This window comes from Sturnus vulgaris, chromosome 17 (genome assembly GCF_052056855.1).
Source record: "Sturnus vulgaris isolate bStuVul1 chromosome 17, bStuVul1.hap1, whole genome shotgun sequence".
NCBI lineage: Eukaryota > Metazoa > Chordata > Aves > Passeriformes > Sturnidae > Sturnus > Sturnus vulgaris.
Window position 1 is genome coordinate 7,458,672 of NC_142259.1, and position 13,090 is coordinate 7,471,761.

Genomic DNA, 13,090 nt, shown 5'->3' on the forward strand with positions numbered 1-13,090 from the left:
AGGGTTTGGGATGCAGGAACCCCACAGGGTGGGGACGTTCTCTGTCTCAGCATCTGAGGAAAACGCCCCATGGCCTGGGGGAGCAGGAATGGGAGGGGTAGGGGTAGGTGACCCTAAACCCAGTCCTGAAGCAGGGTGAGGACAGCATGGATTGTCCCCCTTCCTTGCAGGGAGCCAGGCACCATCCTGCACCCTTTGGGGCTGGGATAGGCAGAGGATGCTTGTGCAGGCATGGGGGCTGGAGGGCCTGCAGGCAGGGGCAGCTCCAAAGCTCGGCTTTCACTGGGACCAGCTGCCCTGTGTCCTGCAGCACTGGCAGTGTCCTCCCTACCCCTCCTGGGGGCCCACATGTAGAGGATCCTGCATCCCTTTGGCCATGCCCACTGCCAGAATAAATAGAAAGTGTTTGCTGGCTTGGCAGCTCCTCCACAAAAGCCGTATTGAACCATTATTCCCTGCGCCGGCTGCGAGCACTAAAAGTGGCGCCTTGCGTTCTGCCATCTAATGACCCTTCGCAGGCTCCTACAGATGTTTTCTATGACTTACAGCTCCTTTTCCAACAGCCCTGTCCGCAAAAACAAGAGGGGCCACTTTAATTCCAATTAAATACCTCCAGCTAAGCAAACAGTGTGCAGCAGGGTCTGGGTACAGCGCGGCCACCAGGCCCAGCCCACCGAGTCACTGAGTCTAGACTCCAGATGTGATTTCACCAGTCTCCAGTGTTCCGTGGAAAAGGACTTTGGCTCTGCTGTGGGGTGCAGGACCCTACCCTGAGTCAGGACCCCACTCCTCAGCCTAGTGTGTCCCTTGGTGTGGGGCTGGCACTGCATCCTAGGAAGCTCTGCATCCTCCCTGGCTTTCGGGTGGTAGGAGCTGCATCCCCATGCAGCCTCCAGAGGCCCCAAGAGGGCAGGAGCAGGCTGGGGGTGCATGGGGGGGGGGGGGTGGTCAGCATCACCCTCCTGCCTCCCTGCTGCCCTGCAGAGCTCTGAGCAGCTCTTGCCTGCTGTAGGTGTGGTGGAAGTGTGGCTGGGAGCTTTCCCAGGGCTGCAGGGAGCGGAAGGCCTGGGAAGGGGAGAGCGGGGTCACCCCTCACCCTGCCTGGCCGATAAGCCAGGGCTGGCCAGGAGGAAGGAAGTGTGTTGGGCCCTGCAAGGAGCCGCCAGTGGAGCCAGCACTTCAGCACTCCCCGGTCCCTGCTCGCCTGCTGCACCTGGGCCTGTGGCACCTCCGGTCCCGGCAGGGCCGAGGCCACACGGCTCCACTGTGTCTGGAGCACTGCTGGGCCACTTTCCCCTCTCGGCAGGGTCCCTCCGGCTCGGTGGGGGCTGCGGAAGGATGGATGTGCCGACTCCGGCAGGAAACCTCTGTCCACTTAACTGCACCCAGCTAGGGCAGGGGCCAAAGCTGCCTGTTCTGCTGCCAGCAGATGTGGGCTTTGGGATGATCCTCCCCGTTGGCCAGGGGAACTCCTGGGCACACGCCCCTTGTGCCAAGCTTCCACCAGGAATTGCAGTGGGGTGGGATGGGCTGAGATGGGGGTGCACAGGATACAAACACCAGGCAAAGGGAGGGTGGTTTCATGTTTGTGGAGTGCTGGTGCCTGGGGTGAGGGGGACACCAAGGCTGCTTTTTTCTAGAGTCCTGTGGGGCCTCCCCACCACAGCAGGGGTGCAGGTGGGTGATGATGGGTGATGGGTGCTGCAGTTGCACCTCATGCTCTACCATGCAGGGTGGGGGATGCTTTCCTGTGATGATGGGTGCTGGTGATGAGCTCTGGAGTCCCAGGAGTGGTGGGTGCTGGTGGTGAGAGCTGGGGTCCCGTGTGATGATGGGTACTGGCAGTGGCGCCCGGCCGGCGGCTGCGAGCAGGGAGAGGAAGCAGCCCAAGGCAGCCCCAGCCCCGGCCGGCCAACGAGGAGGGGCAGGAAGCTGGAATAAATCCCAGGAAGGGCTGCCTGGCTCCAGCTGGTCTGGGCTGCAGCGGATGGAAGCTGGGAACGGGAAGGGAGAAGGCGGGAGGGGAATGCGCAGGGGCTTTCTCAGGCCTCGGCCCCGCTCCAGCTGTGCCGGCGGCCCCGGCACATCTGCAACCCTGGCTCAGCACTGTCATGCGGACATGGGGGGTTGGAGACTCTGTGTAGCCTCAGGGGTGACCTGCGGATGGCAGCGGGAGAGAGGATCTGAATGGAGCCCAACCCCAGCCAGGGCAGGAGCAGCCCAAGTTTGGGGGTCCTGGTCACTGGTGCGGGCCCAGCCTGACCCGCGGTGTCCGCGCTGTCTTCCAGCCCTGCATGCCGGAGTGCGGGATCGGGTGCTGCCGGTTCTGGGGTGCCGGCTGTACCCTGTCCCCCCCACCACAGCAGCATAGGCAGCCCCACGGCCCCTCGGCGGCCTGGCCTGGCCGTGCCCTGTGTGGTCCCTGTGGGGCGGGGGCGGCCGGGGGCTTTGATGTCCTCGGCTGCCGGGCAACCCCTGCTCAGCGCAAAGCAGCCGCCCCCCGGCTGCCCCCCCGGCCGGGCTGAGCCCCGCCAGCACCATATGGCCGAGGCTGCTGTTACCGCGCCGCGCGCCCCGTTCCCAGAATTGAGATGGAAATGAAGCTCTGTGTTCTGCCGGACAACACTGCTGCGCCGGCCAGCACGCCGTGCCAGGCCGGGACCCCTCGGCCAGCTGTGGCCAAGGCAGTGTCCCCGTGCCAGACTGGCAGCCCTGACCCCAGCACCCCATCCCCAGCACCCCAACATGCAGAGGAATGGGGTGAGGGTGTCCTGCTCTCGGGGGCGTCCCATGGGCTGGGGCAACTGGAGTGGCAATGCCAGGGCGGCTGTGCCACGTGTACCACGACACCCACCACGGCTACCAAATCTGTCCACGTCCCCACGTCACTCAGGGTGGCCGGTGGCAGGGGCGCGGGGTCCGGCTCGTCCTGGCATTGTTGGCTGCGCAGCTGGCGGTGGCGACGGCCGGCCGGCGGCCCTGAAAGACATTCCTGTGCACAATGTCCCCGGCCTCCCGCCGCGGCCCGGCCACTGCCGCCAGATGGGGGCTAATTAGCAGCTTTGAGAGCCGCGGTGGGAACCGGGCAGCACCGGGCCCTCCGCCGAGCCCTGAATGGAGGGGGCGACCCCAGAGCCGTGCCCACCCTGGGAACCGCCACCGCACCAGGCTAGGGGACGCAGGGAGGAGGGACAGAGGGAGGGACAGGGGGACCTAGCTCCCCCCAGCCAGGCTGGCACGGTTGGAATTCATCTGTGCTCTCCAGGGCAGCAATGCCCTCCTCAGAAGAGGAAGAAGCGGGAGAGGCTTTCAGCTCCCTGAATACCATGGGACTTGCAGCAGGGTCTCCCCCCCGCCCCCCAGCCCAACCCTATAACGGCCTGGGAGAGCTGCGCTGACACTTGGGCACACGTGTTAGTATGCAAGGCAGGATGTATGTGTGCATGAGCGTGCATGTGTGTACATATGTGTGTGCGCCTGTATGTGCGTCCACCCGTGTGTGCCTCTGTTGTGTACGTATACTTGTGGCTGTGTTTGCGCTCCACAGGTTTGTGCATGCTTGTGAATCCTCCTGTGCACATATTCGGGTATGTACCACACGCATCTGTGTGTGCAAGCACGTGTGTGTCCATGCCTTTGTGCACACACCCACCCTGCGTGTCTGTGTCTGTACACACACCCGGGAGTGTCTGAGGCTGCAGCTTTGCCTCCTCCCTCCCTTCCCACACCATTCCGTGCTGCTCAGGGTGTGCCGGGGTCTCGCTCGGGGGCCCTCCCCGGGCGCTGCCTGCCCTCCCCGCAGGTGCGGGGTAATTAGCACTAACGCTAATTACAGCCCGGACCAGAAACTCTTCAGGGTAAGAACCGGCTGCCTCGCACAGTGGCGGCACCTCCACCGGTTTCCCCCGCGGCAGGACCGTGCTCGCAGCCCACTCCTCGCGCCGCCCCACGCACCCAGGGCTCGATCCCTCTGCCCGTCCCTCGCGTGGACGCGAACCAGGCGACCCCCGCCCCGGCAGCCGCCACCGCGCAGCTCTCCGGAGGTTTGAGGCCCGGGAAGGCGGGGGAAACGGGGAACTCCTAACTTGGGGCGGGAGGCGCGGAGCACGGGCTGCCCCCTGTGGGGATGCCCGTGTGCCTGTGCCACCGTGGGGCCCGGTGCCCCCGTGTCCCCGTGAGAGTGCAGATGTCCCCGGGCGTCCCTGTGCCTCCTGTAACGTCCTAGTGCCCCGTATCCACGTGAGGATGCCAGTGTCTCCGCGGGAGTGCCGGTGTCCCTGTGGGGGTGGCGATGTCTCCGTGGGGGTCCCGGTGCCCCCCGCAGGGGCTGCAGGTGTGTGTCCCCCGCCCCGCCCCCGTCGCCATGGGCACCGCCCGCCCGGCGCCGCGCTGACAGCGCGCGGGGTTTTATGAATGGGTGACGTCACGACCCTGGCGTCTCACGGTCTGAGCCGCCGCGGAGACGGGAGGGGCGCGGGGAGTGCGGGGGGGCCCGGGGGGTTGGAGGGCGCCAGGGGCGAGTAGGGCTGCGGGGAGCCCCACACCGAGAGCCCGACACCGGGAGCCGGCGGGGCAAGCACCGCCATTAAACGCGGAGCAGGGCGGGCGCTCCGCACCCCTGTACCCTCCGCTCCTGCGGAGGTGTCCCTGCACTGCAGCCCAAACCCGTCACAGGTCACAGCTCTATCCCCGCCATTGCCCCTTTAAGACGCTGCCCTTCGGGGCGCATGAATGGAGTGGGCGGGGCTGTGTCCGCTCTTTCTTCGTTACCATTGGCCGAGGGTTCCCCGAGGCCCCGCCCATCCATCGGCGGCGCTCTATAAGAGGCGCGGCGGGGCGCGGGCTCGTTGTCCGCCCGCAGCATCCCCGTTGTGCCCATCGCTCTCGCAGCCCCTCGCCATGAAGGTCGCCGCTGTCGCTTCTTCGCCGCTGCCCGCGGGTGCTGGCGGCCCGCTGAAGGCCGTGCGGCCCGGAGAGGCCGCCCGCTGCGGCCCGGGCCCAGGAGTGTCCCCGGTGGCGGCGGAGCAGGCGGCCGCCGCGCTGCTGTACGATATGAAGGGCTGCTACTCGCGGCTACGGGCGCTGGTGCCGACGCTGCCGCGGCACCGGCGGGTCTCCAAGGTGGAGCTGCTGCAGCACGTTATCGATTACATCTGGGACCTGCAGCTGGAGCTGCAGTGCGGCCCCCCCCGCCCCGCCGCTGCTGGGGACTCCTCCGAGGTGAGTGCGGACCCCACGGCACCGGCTCAGACCGGGCTCCTCACGGGCAGCCCCGACGTTCCTTGGAATCTCCTTCCCTCGATCTGCACCGCGCCCTCTCCTTACCGGGGATTTCCCTTCCTCCTGCCCCCTTTCCATCCCCGTCCTCTCCGGCACACTCCTGGCCACTATTGACCGGCCACTTCGTGTCCCTTTCCCGCAGGCTCCGTGCATTCCCGCTGCCGATCGAATCCTCTGCCGCTGAGACCGCTCTGGACCCTCCACGGACATCTTCCCCGGGATCCCGGTCCCACCACGAACGTCGTCCCCGGGACCCCGTCTTTGAGAACTGCGGCTCACCTGCATCCCTGGCTCCCCGGCGGGGTCCCCCCGCAGCCTGGGCAGGGGATGCTGTGGGCCGGATCCTTCCTTCTCAGATTGCTGAGAGCATTCCCCGTATTGTATATTACAATGATGCTGGAGAATATTGTTCTACAATAGCTGGAGTTTTGTTATTAAACAAGCCCTGATGACCACATGTGCGTTTTCTTCCTGCCCTTCACACCACCTCCCCTCAGTTTTGAGCGTGTTTAGCCCCGGGGATATGTGCCCCATCAAACGCGAGGCAAGTTGTGCAGACCACTGTGGGCTGGGTGGGTGTGCTGGGGGATACAGGGTCTGGGTCCCTGTGGTAGTGCTGGGGAAGGGGTTTTTCACAGGCTGGTCCCAATTCCCTGTGTCCCAGCATTGCTGCCATAGAGAACTTCTCCAGTGGTTCCTTTGGGGTTTCACACCCTCTTTCACTCCCTGGGCTCTGACATGGGGTGTTGAGGATCAGACACAGGAGGAAAGATTGTTTGCACCCTATATTCTGTGGTGGGATAATGCAGCAGCGCTGGGCTGCATCTCCTCCGATCAGGCATCTTGATGGGATGATGACAGAGGCGACAGTGCTATGAGCCAGGTGTGGGGTTCTATGTCCAGATGGGAGTGTGGTTTCCCCATCTCCCTGGAGAGTGGTGTGTTTGCAGCCTGGAATTCCCTTCACTCCCCTTCCCAGCTGGGCCACCTGCACCCAGCAACCTTCCCTTCCCACAATTGTTGCTGTGTCAGGACTGGGGGATTACAAGAGTGATGATGCAAGGATTGATCCCTTTACAGGGGAAAGCAGATACAAGTCCTGGGGTGCTTCTCTCTGTGGCCCCGCCCTTGTGGTTCCTGCTCTTCCTGGTGCAACCCCTGCCTGTGGGGACAACCAACCTCTTGGGACAAGGAAATTGCATCAGGGGTTGTGCAACCCCGAGGTTGGGGGTGCCCCGGGCAGCTGACCTGAGCTTCCCTGTGACTCACAAACACCCCAAAGACCTCACAGCCTCCTGTTCCAGATCTGTTCAGACCTTCCTATGGGCCTGGCAGGGGAAAACTGGGGTCCCTGGCAGGGATCTTGTTGCTCTAGTGGTGCCCCTTCTCCCCAGGGTCCTGCAGCCAAGAGATTTGGGGCTGGAAGGCATTGACCAGCCCTGGGCACAGGTGTGTGCATGTGTGAGGCTCTACACACTCTTTGTGTTTGCGTGTTCCCAGGCACAGTTCACAGCTGCGAGTGTGTCCAGGTGTGTCCATGCCTGTTCGTGCCCACTCGTGCTTTCCCAGCCTAGCAGATCCCCTGGCAGGGCCTGTGTAGGGGACAGGTGACTTGGGGTATCAAGACACTGCCACCCCTGTCCTGGCTGACACAGCAGCAGGGGACACGTAGCGGGGTGGGGGCTTTGGGTCTCTGTGGATGAGCTTATCATGATTGGATGGGTTCCCTCCATCATTCCCTAGGTCCTCTTTATCGTCCCCACCGGTGTCTCCTCCACCGTCCAGAGCACGGACGGGGCGGTGGGTCCCTCTCCCGGTGCCCGATCGCACTGCACGGCCAGGGCCGGCCTTGTGGAGTAGCCTGGAAGGTCTCCGGACAGGGATAACCGGGACTGGGGGCTCTGCTCGGGCCGGGGGTGGCGCGGGAGGCGCTGGGGCTCTTCCCGTGCCGTCTTCGCGGGTGCCGTCCGTACCTGTTCATTGCCTCCTGATGTGGAAGCTCCCGCTGGAGCGGCGGGGAGAAGGGATCCGTGTGTGTCCATGTGTGTGTCCATGTGTGTCCCCACGTCTCTGCCTGAGCCTTTTCCAAGCCCTGTGTGCCCCACGACCGAGCCCTCGCGATTCAGCTCTGGTCGTCAACCCCTCCTCAGGGGACGCGGTACCAGCAGGTACCTGGCACAGCAGAGCTGGGGAAGGCGCTGACGGAGCCAGCCCGGGCCTGGAAAGGGGCTGGCAGGGCTGAGCCGCGCGCACGTGTCGGGATGCCGGATGTGGCAGCACCAGGATGCACCGGAGAGCCTCAGGGAGCGCCCAGCCCCCGGGCACCTGCGCCCCAACCGGTCCCTCGGTGTTTTCATGGGACCTGATTCATCCCGGAAGGGATTAGGGACGGGGAAATGGGTGACGTTGTGGTTTGACCAGGAGCCGAGATGGACACTGGCGTCAGAGCTGGTCCCTGCTGCTCACTGCCACATTCAGTCTCAGGGACGCGGAGGAGCTGGGACCCATGGCAGGACCTGCGGCCCTCGTGGTGTGGGGCACTGCACCCACCTGGCACGGTGAGTGCTGGTGCAGGGCAGAGGCACCCTGGGATCGAGGGGCTGTGGTGGGCATTGGGCTGGGGGTCAGGGTCAGTGATGGCCTCTGGGTCACTGCTGGGGACTCCAGCCACCACTGCAGCCATAGCTGGTGGCAGTGGGCATCCTGGGCCAGTGGGCTGCTGCTTTCAAGGCATCCATAAGGTACATTATGTGGGGCTGTGGTCCCTCTGTGAGGTTGACATGGGCTCTATATGTCCCTGTGGTGCTGAGATGAGGCCCTGGCCCTCTTAGAAGTACCTCTGTGTCTGCCAGGCTGGATCCAGGAGGGCAGCTGCACCCGTGTCATCTGTAGCCCATGGCACTGTAGGGGCTCACCCTGGCTAGGGGACAGTCCCACTGATGGCGGGTTTGGCAGTGCAAACTACACAGCTGGGGTTTTTCAGAAGGGATTGCACAGTTCTGCTTTCCCTCTGGCTGTCCCAACCTTTCAATCACTTCCTTGGGGGCTGCCCCCACACCCTGGACACCCTCATCCCCACTGAAATTTAAGTAGCCCTACTACTAGCTCTACAGGGTTCCCAGAGCTTTTCCCAACGTGGAAAGAGCTGCTGCTCCCTGGTGTAAATGTGTTGGGCCCTGTTTGCCCTGGTGCAAGCCCCCTGTCCCTGGACCAGCTCATTGCGTCCCCCACTCCTCCATTGCTCCCAGGCAGGGCACAGCTGAAGCTCTTTGTGACCTTGGCCCAGCGGGGTTTCTGTGTGTCCCCACATGCTGGTCCTGTGCCCCTGTGGGGACCCCCAGTTGGTGTCCCTGGCTCGTGTGTACCCCAGGGTAGGGGGCTGGCAGGGGGTGCATTCCCTCGATCCCCCGATGGGAACGCGTGCGGAACAATGGGGGATCCGGCTTCCCCTTTGAGTAATGTATTAGGCAAGGCTGGGCTTTCGGTGGCCAGAGCACTGTGATGTTCCCATGTGTGCTGATGTCACCCGGGGCTCCCTGTCCCCTTATAAGTCCTGGCTGTGCTGGTGCACAGAAAAGGGGTCTCTCCACCAGCTGTGTGTCCTCCAAACATGTCCTCTGTTCCAGCCTCCAAGTCCCAGGACCAGCCTCGAGGTACTGTGTGGCTCTGCCTCCTGCTGCTGCTGCTGCCCATCTGTGTCTCTGCCACCAGCCCCAGCACCAACCCTGGCATCAAGGCCTGGCTGACCCGGAGGACACTGGAGTTCGGTGAGTCTGTGCTCCTGAGTAGGCAGGGGCAGGGGGCATGATGCCCAGACAGCTAAGGATAGGGAATGAGGGGAACCAGTAGGCATCCCCAGGAATGATGCCACGTCTGCCAGGAATGGGGGATGGAAGGACCTGGCTGCTCACTCTCCTGACACCCCAAGTACCCCAGCCCCTTCCTTGGTGTCACCCCAAATTCCCACTTTGCCCCAGGCCGAAGCTTTGGGCTGGAGCTGCTCCAGTCAATGCTGCAGAAGGAGCATGAGCTGAACCTGACAGGTTCCTACAACACCCCGCTCCTGGGAACTCTCACCTACACTGTGCCACGGTAAGAGCCATCTGTGGAGTCCCTGTCCCCATCCCTGTCTGTGCCACAGCCGCAAGCACAACTTGCCTGTATTGTGCAGGATTCACATCCATGAGCTGCAGATGAATGAATCCACATTGGACTTTGCCGAGGACGTGGGGGTGAGGCTGATGGTGCAGCGTGCCCGAATCCAGCTCAGCGCCGACTGGGCAGCTCAGCTGGGCGCCATGTGAGTCCTCATGGGGACAGGGACAGGACTCGGGGTGGCTGAATGTCAGTGCTGTTCCTGTGCTCACCCACTCTGTCCCCAGCCAGGACAGCGGCTCTGTGCAGCTCCGCATGCAGGACCTGGCAGTGGCAGCGGTGTTGGGGGTGAGTGAGGATGGCAGTGGCCACCCCACGGTTTGGAACGCTGGCTGTGACACCCGTGGCACTGACCTGCACATGGAGTTTCACCGTGGCTACAGGTGATGCCAAGCCCCCTGTTCTGTCCTGTGCCTGGCATGCAAGGACTACTAGTGCCCCAGCCATGGTGGTGGGCTGGGGGAGGCTGGGTGGGTGTCATGAGGTGATCTGAGCACTCCACTCTGCCCTACAGCTGGCTTTACAACCTGCTGGCACCTCTGCTCCAGAGAACCCTGCGGCAGCAGCTGAACAAGGAGGTAGGTGCTTGGCCCCTGTGCCCTGGTGTGTTGGTGTTCCTGTCCCCCCCAGCCCAGGGAGAGGGTTGAAGACCTTCATCCCTGGGCTCACTGACACCCTGCTCTGCTTCCAGCTCTGCCTCGTGCTCCAGAGGGGCATTGACAGGCTGGACGCTGTCCTGAAGCATATGAAAGGTGGGTGAGGGGACCCCAGGACTGGGGACAGGGTCCTAGAGGGCTGTGGACAGGACTGATGCCCAGCAGGGTCTGCAGGACTCCTGTGGGGCTGGATACTGACGGAGCCAGGCTGTGGGAGGGGGCTGGTGGTCTGACTCCTCCTGACCACCCTCATGTCCCTGCAGTGTCCACCCAGCTGGACACCTTTGCTGCCATTGACCACTCCCTGCTGGGACCACCGGCCTTCACAGACGAGTACGGGGACTTTGCCCTCAAGGTAATGTCATCCTGGACATCCCTGGGCCAGATTTGGGAACAGGGGTCTTGGCTGATCCTCACATCCGTCTGTGTGTCTGTGCAGGGAGAGATCTTCAGGGTGGGCACGTACCAGCAGAGACCCTCAGCACTGCCTGTAGGGCTGCCTGTGGCATTACCCATGGCACTGCCCATGGCTTTGCCCACGCCCCTGCCCATGACACTGCCCACGGCACACGAGCCCATGCTGCTGTTGGCTGTCACCGAGCTCGTCGCCAACTCAGCCGCCTTCACCTACTTCACGGCCGGGGCCCTGCACAGGACCTTCTCCAGTGACATGGTAGGGATGGCTGGAGAGCAGAGCTGTCCCCGCTGGGGTGCCACCAGGGTGTTCCCATCCCTGCTCAGCCCCGATCCCTCCTTGCCTTCCAGCTCCCTCGGCGGTTCCCGCTCCAGCTGAGGACCAAGAGCATGGAGGTCTTCTCCCCTCAGGTGAGTGGGATGGAACACAGCGAGAAGGGGACACAGGTAGGACAAGATGCAGGTGGGATGGGACGTGGGACACAAGATGGGATTGCAGGAGGAGCAGAAGATATAATGGGATGCTGGAGGGTGGGACACATGAAATGATACAGGAGGGACAGGACAGGGGAAGGGGCATGGGAAGGATGGGATGCAGGAGGGGAAGGTTGCAGGTAGGATGGGACATGGGATGACACAGAGATCAAGTGGGATGCACGAGGGACAGGACAGGGAATGGGGTGCAGTGGAAATGGGATGTGTTGCAGGCAGTATGGGATGCAGACAGAATGGGACACCACAGGACAAGGACGTGGGAAGGGCAGTGATGGGCACATAGGACCTGCAAATGGGGGGGACCTGATGGGGACATGGCCATCATGGCCCTGTGCTACCCCTGCCCTGTCCCTTCCAGCTGCAGGAGCGCTATCCAGACCAGCCCATGGAGCTGCACCTCTGGGCCCGCCAGCAGCCCCTGCTCTCCTGCCATCCTGATGCCTTGCATGGGACCCTCTTCAGCTCTGCCGAGGCCTTCGTGGTGCTGCCCAATGCCACCCGTGTCCCCGCCTTTCTGCTGAACATTGTGAGTGGCTGCTGCTGCCACGGCTCAGGGAGCCCCAAAGGACTTGGCTGGGGCTGGTGTGCTTGTGCTCCTGGCTGGGGACATGCTGGGTGATGCTGGGGATACTGGGCCAGCTGGGTGATGCTGGGTTGCAGGCACTGCCCTGGTCTCTCCAACATCTCTTCTTGCTGCAGGATGCCAATGTGACAGGGAAGCCAACAATCACCAGGAACAGACTTGGGGGTACCGTGAGACTGACAGGGTTAGTGCCTGACTCTGAGCTCCCCTAGGACATACCTGGAGAGCTCCCCCATTCCCCACCTCTGTCCATTTGCCCTGAGTTGTGTATTGCTTGCTCAGACCCCATCCTGCCACCAGTTCCTATCTGTGCCAGCTGCCCTGGCAGTAGGTCCTCAGCTGGACCCGCTCTGCTGGGGTCCTGGTGCCACCATGGAGCTCAGCCTGTCCCTACGCTGGGACGGGACAGTTCCCATCCCTGTGCCTGACTCTGACCCATATCTTGTCTTCCAGGCTCCATGTAACACAAGTGGCATCTAATGTGGGCCCAGTGGAGGTGAGTGGCTGTTCCAGGAAAGCCAAGGGGAGCCTTGAGCTCCCCATCACCTTGGGAGCAGGGTCTGGGGGGAATCTGGGGGGCTGTGGACCCCATGCATGGCAAGTCTGGCAGGGGTCTGAGCCCTGCCTGCAGCATGGACCCCTTTGCCTGCACTGTGCTGAGCTCAGGGCCTGCCTGTCCTACAGGTGAAGCGTCTGGAGACTGTCCTGAAGTTTGGGCTGTGGCTTTTTGGGGTTCCCCAGGCAAACAGTAAGTGCTGTCCCCGTCCTGTCCCCATCCTCCCACAGCTGCACCAGAGCCATCACCTGCTATGATTTTGTTTCCTCACAGAGTGGCTCCGGGCTGGCATCCCCCTGCCCCTCCCACATGGCCTCAGCCTGCTCAGACCCCAACTCTCGCTGCAGCAGGTGGGTGCCATCACTGTCCCCTTACCCCGGGGTCCCCCATGTCCCCTATACCCCCCCTCTCACCCTGACTCCCTACAGGGCTTCGTGCTCATCGCCACGGACCTGCAGTACGAGCCATGAGACCACCTGCCTCGTGGGAACCCACCAGCCCCCCGCCAGCCGTGTCTCCGTCGCCGTCCCTTTGCCATCGTGCCCCCGTGGCTGGCAAAGCGCCCAGCCGCGGTACTCACAGCCCCCCATCCTGGGCAGGGATTAAAGCGGGAGCGTAGCTCAGCCCTGTGTGCTGTCTCAGGGAGCCCCCTCAGCCCCTCTCCCAGGCAGGTCCCATTCCCGACTCCACGATGGGGCATCGCTGCGTCCTCTGCTGCGAGGGACTCTGGCTGTGCCGTGGTGGGGTCTGTCCCCTGTGGGGGGCTCCGGGCGGCTGGGGACGGGGCTAGTGGCCCTCGGGGACTGGGGTTCCCCCCAGTCCTGGCGGCCGTGTTGGCCATGGGGGTCCCTGAGCTCCCTTTCTCCGTAGCCGCTGCAGATTCGCAGCAGCTTCTCCCGCTGCCCACGGGATGGTGCTCGTGTCCACGGGCTCCCGCCAGCCCGTGGAGCC

At 63.5% G+C, this 13,090-nt stretch overlaps 2 protein-coding genes across 2 annotated transcripts; both read left to right on the forward strand.

Annotated features, from left to right (window-relative positions):
- The first annotated feature begins 4,638 nt into the window (after positions 1-4,638).
- On the forward strand, positions 4,639-5,610 carry ID1 (inhibitor of DNA binding 1). Its single transcript, XM_014890082.2, has 2 exons — positions 4,639-5,220; positions 5,423-5,610. Exons 1-2 carry the CDS (start codon positions 4,732-4,734, stop codon positions 5,462-5,464), a joined length of 531 nt encoding a protein of 176 aa, XP_014745568.2. The 5' UTR covers positions 4,639-4,731; the 3' UTR covers positions 5,465-5,610.
- A 3,148-nt stretch (positions 5,611-8,758) lies between these two features.
- LOC106861594 (bactericidal permeability-increasing protein-like) lies at positions 8,759-12,762 on the forward strand. The gene is made up of 15 exons (XM_014890072.2): positions 8,759-9,047; positions 9,258-9,372; positions 9,452-9,580; positions 9,663-9,818; positions 9,950-10,013; positions 10,127-10,187; positions 10,355-10,446; positions 10,531-10,764; positions 10,857-10,916; positions 11,359-11,526; positions 11,700-11,767; positions 12,037-12,079; positions 12,268-12,331; positions 12,413-12,489; positions 12,568-12,762. Exons 1-15 carry the CDS (start codon positions 8,891-8,893, stop codon positions 12,607-12,609), a joined length of 1,530 nt encoding a protein of 509 aa, XP_014745558.2. The 5' UTR covers positions 8,759-8,890; the 3' UTR covers positions 12,610-12,762.
- The last annotated feature ends 328 nt before the right edge of the window (positions 12,763-13,090 follow it).

Coding starts and splice junctions, on each gene's coding strand:
- ID1 (XM_014890082.2), top strand. CDS start 4,732: ATGGAGTGGGCGGGGCTGTGTCCGCTCTTTCTTCGTTACCATTGGCCG. Junction 5,221..5,422: donor CTGCTGGGGACTCCTCCGAG/GTGAGTGCGGAC, acceptor CCTTTCCCGCAG/GCTCCGTGCATTCCCGCTGC.
- LOC106861594 (XM_014890072.2), top strand. CDS start 8,891: ATGTCCTCTGTTCCAGCCTCCAAGTCCCAGGACCAGCCTCGAGGTACT. Junction 9,048..9,257: donor CCGGAGGACACTGGAGTTCG/GTGAGTCTGTGC, acceptor ACTTTGCCCCAG/GCCGAAGCTTTGGGCTGGAG. Junction 10,765..10,856: donor GGACCTTCTCCAGTGACATG/GTAGGGATGGCT, acceptor CTTGCCTTCCAG/CTCCCTCGGCGGTTCCCGCT.